This window comes from Leuresthes tenuis, unplaced genomic scaffold, assembly GCF_036924035.1.
Source record: "Leuresthes tenuis unplaced genomic scaffold, fLeuTen1.0.hap1 SCAF_2, whole genome shotgun sequence".
Lineage (NCBI taxonomy): Eukaryota > Metazoa > Chordata > Actinopteri > Atheriniformes > Atherinopsidae > Leuresthes > Leuresthes tenuis.
Window position 1 is genome coordinate 11606945 of NW_027325356.1, and position 18957 is coordinate 11625901.

At 43.9% G+C, this 18957-nt stretch overlaps 1 protein-coding gene across 2 annotated transcripts in view; it reads left to right on the top strand.

Moving 5' to 3' along the window:
• Positions 1-18957, top strand: part of fto (FTO alpha-ketoglutarate dependent dioxygenase) — a 117432-nt gene that overhangs the window by 8457 nt on the left and 90018 nt on the right. For both annotated transcript variants that reach the window (XM_072380192.1, XM_072380193.1), the window contains exons 2-4: positions 11588-11665; positions 11805-12831; positions 15225-15350. In XM_072380192.1, coding sequence (XP_072236293.1) covers positions 11588-11665; positions 11805-12831; positions 15225-15350 — 1231 coding nt within the window. The remainder of the gene's footprint in view (positions 1-11587; positions 11666-11804; positions 12832-15224; positions 15351-18957) is intronic.

Below are 18957 nucleotides of genomic sequence, written 5' to 3' on the forward strand. Positions count from 1 at the left end.
TGCAGTGCGGTCATGTCAGGGCTGTTTTCAGGTCTGTGTGTGTGTGCTGCGGTAGGGGTAAGGGTTAGCGAGTTTGAAGGTTCACTTGTCAACCCCTGTGTCATGCTTGCCCTGGCCCTGTTATGTAGAGGGCATCCACTGTCATTTGTTTCAAGACTGTCTGAAGTGGAGTGAGCCACAAAGCATAAAAAGTAGTCGGCATACTCTGAGCTCTCGGGTGCCTCGGTGTACCACATATTCATTTAAGAGTGCAAATTCCTACACTGCAGGAACCGGTCCTCTTTTTTCCCCTTTTATCAGAAAATAAGCGCAGAGGCTCATATTGTTTTTCAGTGATTTGTTTTAGGGTTAGCTTTGTAATCTCAATCACAACTGTGTTTGGTATTTAGTCAAGATGGAGACATGAGTCGCGTTAAGTTTATTTCTGCTTTTTTCTTTGAGCTTCATCATGTTAGAAGTTGGTGGATTACAGTCATCCTTAAAGCCAACTCTGCAGACACACTCTACGTAATGTAAGCTTTTGCTTTCCATGCAGTTATTCTGTTTTTTTTTCAAGTTTTTTCAAGTTTTATCTCAATGTGTTTGAACTCATACATATGTGTTTGTGATTTCAGGTGTGTGTGCGTGTGTGTGTGCGCGTTTCATCTTGCGTACATCTCCCACATCCTCCCCTCTAAGGGGAAAAAAAAGCAAATGTTTAAGACTCTTTAAAGTTGTTGTCGGAGTGTCAGTGAAGACACGAGCACAGCATGAGCTTAATCCAACAACAGCCTGTCTGCCATACTGTTCAGCCGCTATCTATGAAAGAGTGGACCCCTTCTTTGCAACTATTGTCACATATAGGGGGGCATTGTCACATATGAGATGGACTCATGTAAATGCGGTGACAGGCTAGTGTCTCAGCTGACTGACAGCACAGAGGGATTGGGCTAATCTGAGTGACTGATTTGAGGTGCACAGCGGCTCGGCTGTCCCCATAACTCCTGAGAAAAAGACAGCTTCAGCGGAGTTATCTGTGTTTGTAAGTCCTTCTGCTGCGCTGGGATGACAATAGGGATTAGTGCCAAGGTTCTTTAAACTGTTTTATTTTTTTATTTTTATTTTTAGGAGGGGGAAGGGGGAAGCCTTATCGGTGTCTCGGCAGCATGCTGCCGCAGCCAGTTTTCCTTGACTGTCAATTAAAGAGGGGATCATTAACTTCAAGGGTATAAATGTTCTAACACTGGTATTACGTTGGGAAGCTAAGTCGCTGACAGATGTTCCAACTTTAATTCTCCACTTGTTTTTTTGTCCTTTAATTAATTTATGTATCACTATTCGGGTTTTAAATATTTTTTCCCCCTGTCTGCTCTTTGTTAGCCTGTAATCTCAGTTGCCATGGTAGTCGCAAAGACGATTGGGCCTTGTCACTCGCCTGTGTTCCTTACGAGGTTCAATCGGCTAATGCATTCAATATCATCCAAACTGAAAGGTAAACAGTATCTAAGGGTGCATGTGTTGTTGCACTGCCTCAGTGCAGCCTATTGGGCGGGAGGAGCACAGCATCTCTGCTTCCAGTTCTTCGGGCTTTTCAGGAGGACTCAACCACCTAGAATGGTGCTTGATAAAAGCAAAAGGAACACAGCTTGTACCTCTGTACTCGTGTGGTTCCTTGGGAGGCAAACAAAAGTAGCTTGCTACTTTGGGGTTTTTCTTTTGGAAGCTTTGATGGCGGTTGTGAAGCATCTGTGTGACAGCTGTGGTTTTTAAGCACAGAGCTGTGGCGGGATACTTATAAGGAAGGTGTATACAGTTGGTAGCTACATGGAGAGAGAAAGAAAACTAGAGGCGGAGAGACGTTAAGGGGAGTAGGAGAGACAGGCGACAGAGACTGCTAATGGGCAAACTCTCTTCATCCACCACCACTGCCATCACCATCACCACCACCCCACTCTTTTATGACAGCTCTTTTCCTTTGTTCTCCCCGTCGGCCCACTCTCTGCTGGGGATTCGTGACAAGTTTTCGCGGGCTGATCAAACGGCGCGGTGACACCTGATTAGGATATTGCGCATGTTTACAGTCGTGCATGGCGAGGACCCCCCTCTGCCCCCCTTCACAGACAACAAGGGAGACTTCACCTTGACTAATTAAATTTGCACCTGCAATGCCAGCTGTGACAGCCACTGGAGGGCTGCATTTATTTATGCCACTCTGTACATACTTCCTGTGACGTTCATGGAAGCTGAGTTCGCACTAGCTCATCTGTTTACTCTCAGCATGGGTTTCTCCAATAGCTGCCTTTGTTGTGTTTATATCTGCCATAATATTGGTGGTGGTGGGGGGGGATTAGTCCTCCACAACTGAGACAGACGACTGCAGTTGTGGAGCCGCTGCTGAATGGGAATGACTGGTTAGGATGTGCAAGCTCAGGAAATCCCAATGTGTAATGTCCTCTGACGTATTACTCAGAACATCTTTTACTTTTTCATGAACATTTTACATTTCCGGATACTATATTGTCACTAATTCCTTGAACGTCGCTCACTGTTTGAATGAAAAAGTGAAATCCAGATGTCGCTGCAGTGGGATAACAGAGAAAATAGAAAACCTTTTTTTGTCAGTTTTCTAAAGAGTCAGATCGTTTTTAGTAGTAGCCAGTGGATAAGCTGATTGTATTAGAGTCAGCTCTGCACGCTAATTAAAACAAATTAAATTCTGTATCATCTCTTGAGTCCTTTAGATCTCATTTTGAAAGGGTTTTGAACCCTCGTTTAGAATAATGTGATTTGTGAGCTTCCTGGCTAAATGTGTGCCTATTTAATCATGCATTGATGTGCATACACACCGCGTGTGTGCTTGTACATGATCTGCCTTTCAGAGCGTGCATGCGTGTATCTATCTAAATCAGTGTTGAGAGTGTAAAAGGCCACAGCAGAAGTGAGCAGGACATCAGTCACCCGGCAGCAGGAGACAGGGCCTGGTAATTTGCGGCTCTGCCCTCTTTTTCTACACACCCCCTCCGACCCCCCCAAAACTCTGCCTCCCCAGCCTCAAATTGACCAGGCTCGACTGCTGGTCATGCTGTATTACATGGGTTAGATGAAGTAATTATTTCTAGGCCACTGACTACAAGCAAGATTAATAGTTTTTGAAACGGCCATAATGGAGGGCTGACCCACCGTGACATAAGCATTATTTCAAGCTCACCTCCACTCTCATCCCTCTCACCTCTGGGCACTGGCAGAGTGTGATTTATACCTGGGCTAATGAGGGGAGGGGACCTATGAGCTTGGGGCCTCTGGCCTACCAGTGCAGTGTTACAGGACTGTACTTTGGAGACAGTTGAGGCACCTGAAGACGAGCGATTCGATGTTTGCTTGAGTTTTGATCAGGTTAAATATCATCTTTTTAATTCAGCTATGTATCATCTTGTGTGAAACTTGAATGGTTTAGGTTGCTCTTTTGTAAATGATCAATGTCCACTGACTTGTCCTTGAAAGGGCAAATACTTTTGATACTGAATCCCAGTTCAACCTCCTCACCCTTTGTGCTCTGGAGCCTGAAAGATCAGAAAAGCTGGAGAGCTGTCACTAGGTGGCACTTGGACATCATGTTATCAGATATTTTGTCCCCTTCCTTGCCTTCTTCACCACATCCCTCCCCCCATGCTAAGTACACCGCGGATGTCAAGGTGCTTTATTTTTATTGGATGAGGGCAGTGTGTAATGCATTCACCTCCGTTCCACCCAGCTGTTAAGTGCTGCGGAACATGGTCTGGCCAGGCTCCGCCCTGTTAACCTCTCTGATTGGCTGTAATAATTAGCGAAAGTGAACAGTAACTATGGCGCCTAGATGAGTTTGGGACAGCTTGCAGCTGCTTGATACAGTGGGCTTCAGTGACTTGGGTCTGGGCCACCCTGCCCACATCCCTCCTGACTCAGGTCCATGTGCATATTTTGAGCTTTAATATTAACCCATAACTTAAATACATGCGTGTAGCGTGGCATCAGCAATTACATTTTCAAATGGCTGGGTTTGTAAACCTCCAGGATGTTAATCTGTCACCATTCAGGCTACTGCGAAGACTGAAACGGATTAAGCCATTCAATTCCTGGTAGAATATTTTCCTTTGTTCAGAATGAGTGAAAGAAAAATAAATAAAGAAATGAGGTGGCTTCTCAAGCAAGACAAGTGCCGCCTGCTGTACTTCTGGATTTTGCTAATGCCATTATGGCAAACTTATCTACTTCACTAGCCTACGAAGATTGTCTGACTGTCATATAAACAGCCACAAATGATATTCAGCCCTTAATGCAAAATTAATCTGAGGTCACATCATAATGCCAGTTTATCTGGGTCAAAGTCTACATGAGATAGGATTAGACCTGTCCTAGATGTGCAGTCCACATCTGTTTTGAGCCTTATGTTTTTCTAGTGGCTTAGATTGTTGTCAGGATTTAAACTTAGAGCAGAGCTCTAGCTTGTTAATAATACCATATGCAAAAAATCAATTTCAGCAAATAGGCCAGCAGATCATTTAGGAGGTTATCCTACTTTTCTGTGAAAAAAAGCAGAGATAGAGATAGAGTTCATAGCAGAAACGTTGCAAATTCGGCCTGTTCCTGGAAAACCTGGCGTGCATTGAATGCTATTTTTGATGTCTTGCATGGTCTTCTGATACTTTTCCCCTCCAAAATAGTGCATCTTAAAATAAAATACCCCTGAAGTGTTTCGCCAAGCAATGCAGTGCATCAAATCTTATGTTCAGCACAAGGTAATCATATACCACATGATAATTTTCACAGCTGTCAACCAATCAGGCACATTTCCCCTGTCATAACCCCTCATTTACCCTTGACTCCCAACCCCTTGGGTCGGATTGCACATCATCTTTATCCCAGATGAAGTACCAGACTCGGAAGTGTCAGAAGATGATCTAATATGGAGCCAAAAGGACACGAAGCTGGGAAATCATCGTCATTTGAAGAGGTTGCTTGTCACGGGATGGGCTTGATCAGCCTGTGCTGCTGTACACAGAGCCGGGTCTTTGCTCTGTCTAACAGTGGTACTGGATTAGAGACACAAGCCACTTTTACTGTGATCAGTCACTCACACACAGAGACGTGCGGCAGGGCTGAAATCCTCCTTGCGCACTTCATCCATGTCTTGTACAGGCTTCTTCTTCGTCAAGCCTACTGTATGGAAATGAGGACTGAGGAATCTTGCAGTTGACAACGAAAGCACACACCAGTTTTTCCTGTTTTTTTCTGTTCTTTTCTATGTCTAATTGTATATAGCTGCTGTAACACTCACTGCTGAGTGAGATAGAGTCCCAGGGTGTGTTGGCCTATAAAGCTGCCTGACCTGCCTGAATGCTTCTGATCTGTGACATGTTGAGACAATGGCAGAGTGTGTGAAGATTCTGGCCCTACACCCTTCAGACACTGTGTATCGCTAAGTGCTATTGAATTGTTTACTGTCACAAATCACAAACCTTTCAATGACCAGGTGCGACCACTGTACACCCACTCATCTGTCCATCCAGCTGCACAGCCCTGAGCAATGTGTTGGTCTGCTGGGCTCTGAGGGGCGTAGCGCTGGCCTCTGGAGCTGGGGATTTTAAACGCTCCACCTGATTATTGATCTCTTCTGCCTCGCTGAGCCAGCCAAGCCGGGGTTGCAGAGAAACACAGAGAGAGAAAAGAGCCGGGCTGCAGAGGGGAAGGGCAGTCTGGTGGCCTCAGTCCTCTGGCTCTCTGGTCTGTCCTTGACACTGCCTATGGGACAGGCCTGGAGGACGCCTCTTGTCCTCGCTGTAAGCCCTGCATCCAGCCCCCTACGGTTAGCTGGCCCTCCCCCGTGGGCCTTCCTGCACTTTGCACAGCCATATTGATTTTTTTGGAGGGGTAGGGAAAGTGTGGCTGTATGGCAAAAGTGAAAGAGGGAGGGAGGGAGGAAGGGGGAAATGGAGAAATCGAGGGAGCTTTCTAAAGCACTGACTTCTCCTTGACTGCACCTCGAGACGCGGCAACCCTGTTAGAACAACTCAGTGGCCCTGGTGCTCCGCTGAAAACTGCTAATCACAGTCTTTCAATCAACGCTCTGCTGCCTCTCTTCTCCTTTCTCCCTCTATCCCTCACCCGTCCTCATTTTCTCACTCTTTCCCCTGACTGAACTGGACCCAGCCTGAATACCAAGGGACTGTGTCTGCATTAAAACTGGCCATTCCACATGGAAAACAGCTGACCTCATGAAAGCATGTTGTAATTTGAAGGTGAAAACTAAAAAGCTTTTTTCGATCGACATAATCCTAATGGAAACATTATGGCCTGGCTGCAAACTAACAATTAAGGCAAAATGGGTATCAGTGGGGCTTGCCAAGAGTTCATAGACGTGTGACATTGTCTCTTGTGACAGCAAGGCTACTAGTTTGAATCCTGCAGATGGTGGCAAACTCTAAATGCCCTTTAACAAGACTTTTTACCTCTATTCGTCCATTGGAGGAGCAGAGGAACTTTTTATTATTCACCAGAAACTCCTTAGATGAGCCGAGCAGCTCCTTTGTGTGAAATCGTTGGGGTATGTGAGTGTGAAGCAGCTAGTATGTTTCTGATAAAGAGCATGCTCAGTCAATCACTCCCGGATAAATAAAAAAGGTTATGTAAGGCATACATCGACAGATCTCTTAAACCGCCCCCCCCCCCCCCCCTTCTCTTTCTCTTCTTTTCCTCTCTTCTTTTCTCCAGATTTGACACTTGCTAAAGGTCACAGAAACATCTTTTTCCCCCTTTGAGGTGTAGATAAGTGTGAAATAGATGTTGACACCAAAGACACACTGAAAAGCACTTAAACAGAGTGGCCATGTGCCAACCTGTCTGAGACTGGTTCTGTGCATTTGTAAATACTTTTGAATGATTGATCTGGAAACGTGGGTCCTGCTGTAAGCCTGTCAGGTGCAGTGAGAGAGATGAAGAGTTCAAAAAACAGATGAGGTTCCACACTTCTTTCTCTCTGTTTGACACACATGCACACGCACACTCCCCATCAGACGAACAAAAGAGCGGTTTTAAGTAAGAGTACACATGGCCGACAACGAGAGACGAGGCAGGACTTTGGATACTAAACTCACACTGGTTGTGTGTTTGTGTATTCAGTGACAGAAACGGTGGCCACGTTGTGTGTATGTGTATACGTCTAATTAATGACTGGCAGTGGTCCCCCACAGCGCTGGTAATGTGTTCAGATCAGTGCTATAAACAGGGCGTGAAAGGTCTACCCAGCACCGGCCTTTTAAACGACCGGCCTGTTGTTCAGGTAGATGGATGGAAATGTTCTAATATTAATGATCACATCTCCCGCCACCCTGTCGCGAGGTGAAATGAACAACTCAGCCCTCAGCCTCCAACAACAATTAACGGGCCGAAGCCGGGCCCGCCTGCCATTTGTCATCACTTACCCCACCTGGGCAGGCCCTCCGAACACATGCTGAACATGTCTGTCGATACATACAGAATGTTCCCTGATTTGAAAAAGTATGCAGCGGTTAATGGGATGCCATTTGCACTCTCATTTCTGGGCACACGTGTCTTTTTCTTTTCCCTCTCATTTGTTTCTAATCAAAAATTGAAAAGAAAAACTGGAAAACAAAAGAAGTTTGTGGGAGTCATAAATTCAGTGTGACCCCTGCCTTTTATGATATCTGTCATGTGTTTCTCACTGAGAAACGCTGAGGATTATAGTCTCAGAAACTGACAGGAACATTTGATATATTTTTGTTTGCATGAGTTAGAATGACGTACTTTGGATTAAAAAAAAAAAAAGTTGGATGAAAATGTAAGCTAGACCTAAAGCATGAGAGGATAACGCAGACCATCCCACAACATTTACATTTTAACAAGAAAGTTGCTGAAAGCTAATTTTATTTGGGATATTTCTGGCAACGTCTTCCCGACTGACCTCCCGCCCTCACGGTGCAATTCATATTCATTGGCTGGCCCTGAGCAGGAGAATGAAGACATGGGGTTACACATTACCAGTGCCCCAGCTCCGAAGTCAGCTCCCACACATTCCTGTTATCTATTCACCGGTCTGCCCAGTCAGCCATCGCACTGAGTCACCAAGCTTCTAGCTGATACGCTTAAAATAAATGAATGCCACAAGGGCCTGAAAACAAAATGTCAGAAGAGAGAAATGGTTAATTTTTCACCCCTAGTGTTTGTTCAGAGTGGCATGCATGAAATGAAGAAGTGTAATGTGTGACAATATTTGAAAGAGGTCATTTGTGACATTGTAACTACTACGGGAGCTGATGATGTTTAGTTTGTGCGCTGGGCAGCAAACGTTTGTACAAGTGATAAAAAGTTGAAGCCCTGCAGAGAATGCCGAAGCTCTTTGAGCACATGTGGTCACGTGCGCGTCAAATTATCTGTCAACGGCCCATTTATGTGTTCTGGCACCTCAGTGGTGCGTTGTTTGAAGTCAGTATCATATCCAGAGGATGAGATAGGCCTTGACCTATAAAGTTCTTTATGGAACAGACAGGGCGACCATTGGCTCGGACCTTGGGATTTTGATTTGAAGGGCTTTCGGAAATTATTCTGTGTATCTTTCTCCTCCGTTTTTGTCTGCTCAAATATGAACTCAGGGTTTCCGCGGTATCCTCTATGCTCCACACATGCAAACACAAATGTCCTGGTGGAACGGGCACACCGTGCCCTTTCTCCACTCCGTGTTGCTTCACACAAAGTTCCTACATTCTTCGATCCGGTGCCAAATGGACCCGGGGAGGAAGCACCTTTGATGTACACGGAAAGCCTGTCTCTTTGAATTTGACGTTTTACAGCCGACTTGTCAAAACTGTTGATTCACCATCACTTTCGGAGAGTGGGACCATTTCTGAAATGGGTGTCTGACAAGTACCATTAGCTTGCTGTTTAAACACAGCGCTCTATTACACAGCTATCTCTCATCACGTCATGCTTTGGCTGCAGAAGGTTCGCTGTGTGTCTGCAGCCTGTAAAATGTGCACTGGAGAGAGTGCTGCCCTCCTTTGGTGGGAGGTCTTGAAGGAAATGTGTCACACTTCTCGCCTCACAGTGTAGTACAAAAGATGTAAGTATAGCCTTTCTGTCACACTAAAGACGACTTATCCAAAAGGCAAAAGCTACATCTTCTGGTGAATGCTCTGGACTTACAAAACTTTGAAGCTTTTCGTTGCCTTTTTAGATGCATCGGCCGAATCTAGACAAGCCTACGGGAACCTGTGTGTCCTCTGTCAGTAGTTGAGAGAAATGCTTCTTTTTTTTCTTACAGTGGCCCTTCTGGGGCAGACACAAGTCACATTGGAGGTGTTTTTATCCCTGCAGCTGTGGAGTTATCTGGCTATTTTGAGCTATTGATGCTAAGCACTGGACATTAATCTACTCCGTGAAGATTGCTTTGAAGAAAGTGTCCGTTGGAGTGTCACAGATGTGAAATAAATGAAATTATTAAATATATGGTACACAGTTTGATATCTCTTATAGGCTAGATCAAAGCAAACCAATTGAGTTCTATTCTACCTAATATGTTTTTCCGTGATAAACAGTCCGGCTGAGGGAATAATCCTATCAAGGAAGAGAGAGATTAAGAAAGCAGAAAAAAAAGAGGGGAAAAAAAGCATCAGATATATCACTCAGCACAGACGGTTTGCACCGCTACCGTGAAGCACCCGCTTTATTATGAAATTGGTAATCTCGTTTCTTGGGTCTGAGTGGAAACGCAGACCTTTTTTTTTTTTTTTTTTTCTGCGCCTTGTGATTTTTCCTTTTAGAATCAGGTGCAGACACGTAGACAGGGAGACAGACACACCAGTTCTCTAATACTGCGAGAGTCCATCTGCCTCAGAGGGCTCCGGTAACTTCTCGCCTTTGCTTTTTTTTCTGTGGAATTTCTTAGTAGGCTGATGTATTTGACACATGTGTGACAGCCTTGGTTGTGTGCGATTGGGGATGAGGCATCACGCTCGCTATCTCAGCTGTGCATTATTCAGACAGGACATATATATAGATATATCTATATATATGTATTTTGAGTGTGTTTGTGTGTATTATAGGCACTTTTGTTTGCTGTGAATAAAGCAGACTGTAATCATATTACTTCTACAAATATGTGCACACAAGTGAACTATATGACTGCCAGCTGATTTGACCAAAGACTCGCCCAGCTGCAAAAAGAGATAAACACACACAGATGCATACACACAGCACTAGCCCAGAGTCACACCTTGATATTTTCAGCTTCTGTCATGAGTTAGACTTTGACACCGACGAATGTGTGTCAGCTTGTCAGTTTCTTCCAACAGCAGCCTTTGAATGCAGTCTGGCCATGAATAGTGCATGTTGTTTTGTCTTTTTTTTTTAGGTTCCAACTGTCTGCAAGTCTGTTTTTGTTTGTTCCAGAATAACTTGGAAGGGCTGCACACTCTTGCACATCCGTTAAGAAAACTTTCAGCAGGTGTTGTGTTGTTTAGCCTAAGGTAAAGATTCAGCCCTGAAGGTATATTCGTCAAACTGCCTCAAACCAAATGCCCTCCCATTTCTTTCTGCCTCCATTATTGGGGTCTTTTTTTTTTTTTTACCCCTTCTCTCCCTTCTGTCTTTAATGCACATACTTTCACCGCTTGCCCTCTTTTTCGTATCCATCCTTCCTTTGATTCCGGACAGAAAACTTTTTAGAGCTGTACTCTAATGTTTATGAACAGGACGTTTTACTTCTCTCTAAAAGTCGGGACATATTATGGCAGCTGTATCCCATATTTCCCGCAGCGCACCACATGAGGATTTTTGCATTATTAGCACGGGGAAAATGTCGGACGCGTGTTGTAAATGTCGCGGAAATATACACACTGCCTTTCTGACTGAAACGGTTGTTGATGCACGAGCCATTCATCCAAAAACTCAAAGACTTTTCTCCTTTCTGCTGCAGAAGCACCACGCAGAGAGTATGTGGGGAATTAATTGCAACTTAAAGAATCCACATGTGCATATAGATACAATGCACACATACGCTCACGTACATGGGGGAAGAAGAAGTGGGGCTGAGAAGCTAATTTTATTTGGTGCCATAGTTTTTATGTCGGTTGCTGTTTGAGTTACAGGTCAGAATGGAATGTGGCCCAATGAAAGGCACTTTGATTCGTTCACCAGGTTGACGGTTTTATTGGAGGTGCTCTGTATGGCACTGGGCATCTTTTATAAGGTTGTGAAGAACCCACCAGAAGTCTTTTTAGAATAATAAAAATGTGAGACTTCAGTGAAAATGACCTCTTTTCTTGTGATACCTCAGTCACTTCTTTAGGCATCGTTTGTTAAAAATGACTATTGAAAAGGACCGTTAATACCTTCTGATTCAGTTATCATGATTTCATTGTAGCGAGCTGTTCTTTATCTCGGTACATGTTGTCCTAAATGATTATTTTTCTTATAGTTGGCTTCACTTCGGTAGTGGGACGTAAACTCTTAACCCATTCAGAAATGCTCTAATACACAGTGATTAAAAAAGAAAAGTTCAGGCTAGTTAGACACACAGCTACTTATCGGTCTGATTTATTTGTGCCGTGTTTCACAGAGGCGTAGGCTACTGCAGGAGTTGGGAGACCAGAAGATCCCCTTTCTGGGACCTTCAAATCGAGGTTTTCAGCAACTGGTGAGTCAGCCCTACCCCAGAAAAAAGACACCCCAAGAGGGTCCAATGATACCTCCTACATTTTGAAAAGCAAGATGAATTAAAGTTTGTAAGGTTTTATGTTTCTGGATGTCTTGGTCTTTGTCTTTTTGTTTTCTAGTGGGATTCCAGTTACTCTGGCCTGGTGTTGAGGAGATCGTGCTCACTGCCTACTGAGCTGCATGGGCGGGTTCAGGCTGCTCTGCTCACCCTCAGAAGGAAGGGATGCCTCCTGAAGGATCTTGTCCGCGTCCGTGATCGAGACGTGTTCACGGCAGTGTCACGAGCACTGCTGGGTGAGCCGGGCCACACCTATCGCTATCTGGACACACGGCTCTTTGCCATTCCCTGGCACAGTGAGGACACCGAGGTCAAAGGAAAGAACTGTTGTGAGCCTGATTTGAGGGCAGCTTGCAAGGCATTGTGGGAGCTTAACACCTTTTTCTGCTCTGATGTGTCTCAGCTGAAGGAAGGGGACAGGATAACACAATGTGCGAAGGCAGAGGCCGAGGCCAAGCTCGGTGAAGAGGGGGACACGGAGTCAAAACACAGTGAAGACTCCAAGAATAGTGAAGGAGGGGACTCGGAGTCCAAACAAAGTGAGGAGGGGGACACGGAGTCAAAGCACAGTGAGGAGTGGGACATTGAATCCAAGCACAGTGATGAAGGCTGCTCAAAACAAGAAGGGGAGTGGGAGACTGAGTTCAAACACAGCAGTGAGGAGGGGGAGTCCTCTCAAGTCAAACAAAGTGAAAGCAGCGCTGCAGCAGCCTCAGAACACAGCGAAGGATGCCCCGGCTGGGCAACCGACGCCATCAGCGGCAAAGAGACTGCGCCTGTGGGACGAGAGGCCCAGGAGAAGCCTGTGGCTCAACTAAAGCACAGCCTGCTAGATTACCACATTCAAGACAAAGAGGAACACACAAGTGGGCAGGGTTGTTCCCAGCCCAGTCCTCCACAGGTATACACCGGTCCAGTCAAGTTCAATGTCACCTTACTCAATTACATGGACCCGGCGCAAATGAGCCATCTCAAAGAGGAGCCTTACTACGGCATGGGGAAAATGGCTGTAGGGTGGCACCATGATGAGAATCTGATCACTCACTCACCAGTGGCTGTTTACAACTATAGTTGTCACGATGACAAAGGTAAGGGTTATTAAAGTCCAGCTGATGACTGATTTAACTTTCAGAGGCTTTTCTCTACTCTTTATTCTCTTAAGCCAAATGTATCGAGCTAATCTTTTGCAATTTAATTCTGAAAATTAGCATTCATCTTCGTCTTCCTCTTCAATATCCATCCCATCAACTTATCTCAGTGGCTTTTTGGTGGATCAGATGCAGCCAACGTTGTGTATTATGGCCTGCCAGCAGCGCTGTAGCAGCTGTAGACATGGCCTCTAGTGAGGCAACCATCAGATCCATCTATGCGATAGTGTCAGGGCATTATCAAATGTCATCACCAGTTCGCTGCTGACAGTCTTATCACCGCCTGAGCGTCGGGAGATCACAGACATTTGAATCTGAGCTCTTAACACCCGCTCAATGGCGCAGTCAAACAAACAGGCCTTATCACACACACTGCATCTCATCTAAATCATTTCCCCAAGAAATGATCGATGTGCAATTATCTGATACGGAATAATGAGGCCCGCTTTGATAAGTGTTCCTAGACTGTACTCTATGGATAATACGATGTCTCCTAATTACGGAATGTGCACAATCTGAAGAGCTGATAGTATTTGCTGATTGAGTTGATAGAGAGATAGAGGGAAATTTGCTTTCTAGATAATATCCAAAACAAACTGTTGGACACAATACAGCTATATCTAAAGTGTTCAAATCTACAAATTAATACAGAGTGCACTCTCAACATAGATGACTTGTGAAGGGCCTTATTGCAGTTTGCCTCAACCTTGTACCATCAACCAAATTAGTGAATTTTAAAGTTACTGTCAAATGTCCCTTGCACAGCTACCCAGGAGACCATTCCTTGCTCCCTGCAACGTCTGGAATGAGCGCATAAGCATATTTTTCCTGTTGTGGATGGAGCTTTAGTTTTTATATATGGTAGATGTGCTTTACCCTGAAAGGCAGGAGGTGTACACAGTCTGAATCTGTGTCTTGAAACGGTAATTTTGGCGCACAGGTGCAGTTCCAACTGCTCTGACATCCCAACACATTTTACTGCCAGCCTTTCTTCATTGGACTTGCTTAAGGAGAAACACCTGCTCCAGAGGTCTGCTTTAATAATTTGTTCTCGGCTCTTTCAACCCTGAGCCTGTGAACACAGGCTTCAAACGCCGCAGCGTAACACCTTGCCGGGCTTCGCAGCTATGTCTTCTCTACTTCTGTGTGACCCCCACTGCTCCAGACTTTAGAGGGGAAAGTCTGACGAGAACTATGTTCCGGTGCTCGGCTCAGCCAGGCCGAGCTTTTAGACGCACACCCATTCCCGAAGAAACATCAATGTAGCACGTTAGAAATGTCAGATATTCAGAGACTACAGGTTTTACATTACATATGCTTCTTTTGAGATCCTTTTTCTCTCTGTTCCATCAGCCTCACTTTGTTTTGTTCTTTTGACCAGAGTACTGTAGAGTTGCGTCTTTCCCAGCTGCTCTGATCCAAAGGAATCTGCCGTGACATGTTTTCCGGCACAGAAGATGGTCTTCCACAATTCCTGAGGCCTTAGGGAGTACAGTCATTAGCAGGCTCTCAGAGCACAATGGCTGGAAATTAAGTTACTATTTATCCGTGCTGAGCAAAGGAAAAGGCAGCCGTGGGGCAGAGAGGCCCAGAACGACTTTAGTATTGATTTTGCTGAAGGGTGTTGGCCAGCCCAGCCAAATCTTGTTTTCTTAGGATGCCATGTAAGAATGGAGGGAGAGACAGAGAAGAACATCGGAGGTGGTATCAGTGAATGGGTTCAGCAGCAGGAGTATCATAGGATACATACTGTCCAGTAACACACTCTCACACACTCACTAAACAACATCAGGGGCTTTTATCTCACTATTTCCTCTTGCACAGCATAATGATAGCATAAAGATCCTGTGCTAACAGCCAATATGACCACAGCAACACGTATCATCTTTGTGTGGACGTTAAGTGATTCTTGCTTTCTGGAGACAAAGGCTTACATCTTACATCCATTGTTTGGGTGGTATTGATTTAATCATTGCACTCCATACTTTTAACCTGGTAATTCTTAATTTAATTTGGTTTTATTCTATTTTCTGGCATCTGTGATAAGTAGGCGTTGTTATAGTGTTTCTGTACTGCATTATCCAGATGTAACACTCACCAATTTGGAAAAAAAAAAAAACGGATGAGATTCATTTTATCTGTAATAGGTTGCAGTTTGACCTAACAATACCCACGTATTTCCATAAAAAATGTGACAAAATTGAAGTTAAATCATGTTCCTATTACACCTAACCAAGTGTCACTGGGTGAAAGTGGCAACCTTGAGCTCAAAAACATGAATATTAATGTAAGATGCTAATGTTACAGTGAGCTGGCCTGTGTATGACTGACAGGTGAGAGCAGTGAAGGAGGCAGCGGTGAGAAAGCATACTGGAGGATTGGGCTCAAGGTGGCCTGGGACATCCACACACCTGGCCTGATGCTGCCGCTGGAATCTGGAGACTGCTATTACATGAGAGGTACTACGGTTTCTCCATAAACACGCACGCATAATGCACACATGCACATGTTAACATGGTGCTCGCACAGCTCGCCCGCATTCACCACCGTGTCTGAGAGCGGAGGAAGGAACGCTTTCATTACCCTGTGTTTTAGTGTTTCTTGTACTTTGTCCCAAATGACCCGTACCAGCAGGATGCACTTCACTCCCGCTCTTCATGCTCTGCGCTCGTCTTCTAATTCTCTCTGCAGGAGGAATGGAGCCGAAGCATGTGTGTGTGTGTGTGTGAGAGAGAGAGAAAGCGAAAGAGAGAGGAAGAGCGGTTACTTGGCCTGAACACAGAGCTTTAAGGTTCCATGAAATTGTGTGCATTAGAGAGGTTAGGAAAACCAAATGTTATTTTTTGAAGTCCTGTGACCCATTGCTGACTATGTCTCTATGGGGAGAACAGACAGCAAGCCACAGGGGTGTAAATCATAGCTTAATGCTTTTGGCTGCTGCGGACACCTCCACCCTCCTCTTTTTGGTCCCATGGGTCCCTCCAAGCGTTCTCATATTTTCTGAGTGCAAGGACATTTATCCACATCACAACAGAAGCCTCTGTTGAGACGGACAAGAATTGAGGACCCCTGGTTGGATGGATGGGGGATTTATTATTTTATAAAAGGCATCGTGATGTCATAAGTATGAAAGAATAGACATAAAATACGTTCTTGCTTTAACCGCTTGATGAATTATTACACTTTATTTTCAAATAAAAGATTAGTTTGTGTCATTTTTAAAGAAAGACAGACAAGGTAATTATTTGTCCCTGAGAAATAATATGTGTCATTATGCTTTATACTTTACACAATATACTTTTATTGTTGTTTATTGAAGCCATGTTTACATCCCAGAAGTCTGTTTTTCTTGTGCACCTTTTACGGTCATGTTTATCTAATCACTTTATGATATTTCAATTTTTACCTCTTAGTATTAGTTGGTCTCATACTGCCTTTCATTTTTAACAGCTATATCCATGTAGAAATCAACATGCTTTTCTTTATTCGCTTATTTCAGATTTTTAGCCTCCTATTCAAAAACCTCATACATGTATGAGAAAATGTGTTTGACCAAGTGATTAAAGAGACTTTCTTGTGATTAAAAGATCACAGTTTTTATCCCCTCAGGATCAAATAAGATCCAGACAATAACCCACAAAGCAACACGTGCTGTCAGTTTTTTTTTATATGAAAACACTTCAGGTTTACACCAGCTCTTAGCTTCTGGATTTTTATTTTTTATTTACTTATTTGTTTCATCATGTTATGGACTTGGAGTTGGGAAGGGCCTTAACCAAAAAGGTTTTGGAAGGACCATCTGGACCATCTCTCTGTCTGTATTTTCTTGATGATTTTCTTGAGATTCATTGAGTGTTTTTAAGCTCCGGGGCTCATGAGGCTCATTCTAAATCTTTATTTATAGAAGGTGTTGTAAAACCTGTTCAAGTGAATCTCTTGGAGAAAATGTTGGGTTAGCGGGTAAGTGTTGCCACGTTAATTCACCTTCTGCTTAAGATATACATGTAATTTAAAGTCATGTGAAAAGGAAAGTGCATCCTCTTTCAGCTCTAAGGTTTTATGTATCAGGACATAATAAAAAATATCATCTGGTCCTTTCTTGGTTAAAATGAGATAAATACAGCGTGTCACGTCATAAAGAAAATTGGATCGCTGCACTGGCAGTATTTGAAAAATGAAGCACAAACCATGAGTCAGTAGCTTGTAGAACCACCTTTAGCAGCTGTAACTTGAAGTGATCATTTTCTGTATGGCATTATCAGTCTCTCACATCATTGTGGAGGAATCTTGGTCCCATCCTCTTCACAGCGTTGCTTCACTTCACTGAGTTTTGGGAGCACTTGTTTGTGCACAGCTCTCTCGAGGTCCTGCCGCAGCATTTCAGTCAGGTTAAGGTCTGGACTTTGACGGCACCACTAAAACACAGATTCTTTTTTCTTTTTCAACCATTCTGTTGTAGATTGGTGTCCAGTTTCTGTGGCTGCTAAACACCCCTCCACTATCATGCTTGACAGTTGGTTTGAGGTGTTTGTGCTGATATGCTGCGTTTGCTTTTTAAACATCTTTGTTTCGGTCTCACCTGTCCAAAGAATCTTGTTCCAGAAGTCTTGTGATTTGTTCAGATCCAACTTTTTAAACCTAAGCAGTGCTGCAATGTGTCTTTTTCTAATCGTACATTGTAAGATTTAACATGCTAACTGAGGCCCGTGGAGTCTGAGATGTAGCTCTTAGGTCACTTGCATTTCTCTGCATTGCACGGTCCGACCTTAGGGTGAACTCCTGGCAATGTCGGCGACTGTCTGACTGTCTCTAGTGACTCCAAATAGTTTATGTAAAATAGTAAATGGTCTTATAACCCTTTATTTATTCACACATGTCTGAATGCTCCAGACAACCAAACTGCCCAAACTTCTGCCCTCATAGAGGTGCTTACACATCCTGTGGATCAGTTCATTAAGTTCCTTCAATAAGCTGCACCTGGCTGCTACTTACCTTTTCTATTCCTGTGCTGGAATTTGGCTTAAGTTTAGTTGAATAGGTAAGTGTCAGAGGTGTCAAAATGTGTTTTTGTTCATACGAGCTTGGATTTACCAAATTTATTTTCATTGTTGTTAGTTGATTTTTTTTTTATAAACCTTAGAATTGAAAGAGTGTGTCCTGCCTTTTACACATGACCGTATAGTAGTATTAATTTGTATCATCCAAATACCATGGATGCGTAAATACATAGACTGTGGAGTCATCAGCAAATGCATTAGACGCTTGATGAAGACAATAATTATGTTAGTATTATAAGTAATTTTGCTCTGTTTTTTTGTATCGTGACAGTAAACATGTTGATACACTATATGCGATATGATGTAAAGTTACATTTGAGCTGTTTTAAAGTAGCTTTCAAACCCTAACAACTAAAAAGGAACAGAAGGTTTTAACAACTTCCTCATACCCACTCTTTGAAGATGTTTTCATCAGGGTTAGCAGCAGTGTCTGTACCTAATATTCAGCTTGACAGGCCTTGAAGCCAACCTCCTTTAGCGGGATAAGATTTACAATAGAACCGTCAGTTTCAGGCCAACCATGATAATAGAGTGATGGGCTGTTGTGCAGACCATTCTAATGGGACTTGACTGTCGCGGATCAGTGGGGATTTATGCTCCACTTGGTGAGTACGCCCTTGAGAGGCCAACTGCTCTACAACGATAGCGACTGACACAGTCCTCGGCCGTCTGTTGCTTTGTTGGCCTACCTGAATTAAATACTTGGCACAGTGCACAAACATATGCACTCACTTATAAATTTGCACAACTCCCTTTTTGAAAATACACACATTTGAAGGGTGCTTCTGACCCTCCCTCATCTCAAATACACACAGACAGAGCAGTCACATCTAAACCAAGTGTTAAAATATTTTGTACCGATGTTTCAGTGACATACACCCTGCGATAAGTAGTTTTTCTGGTATTAAAAGGAAACTACAATGGCATATAACCACAGACACCATTATGTATTTTCAGCACCATTTGTCGGCGGCTGGCCCTTTTGAACTGCTAATGTCTGAGCTGCTGG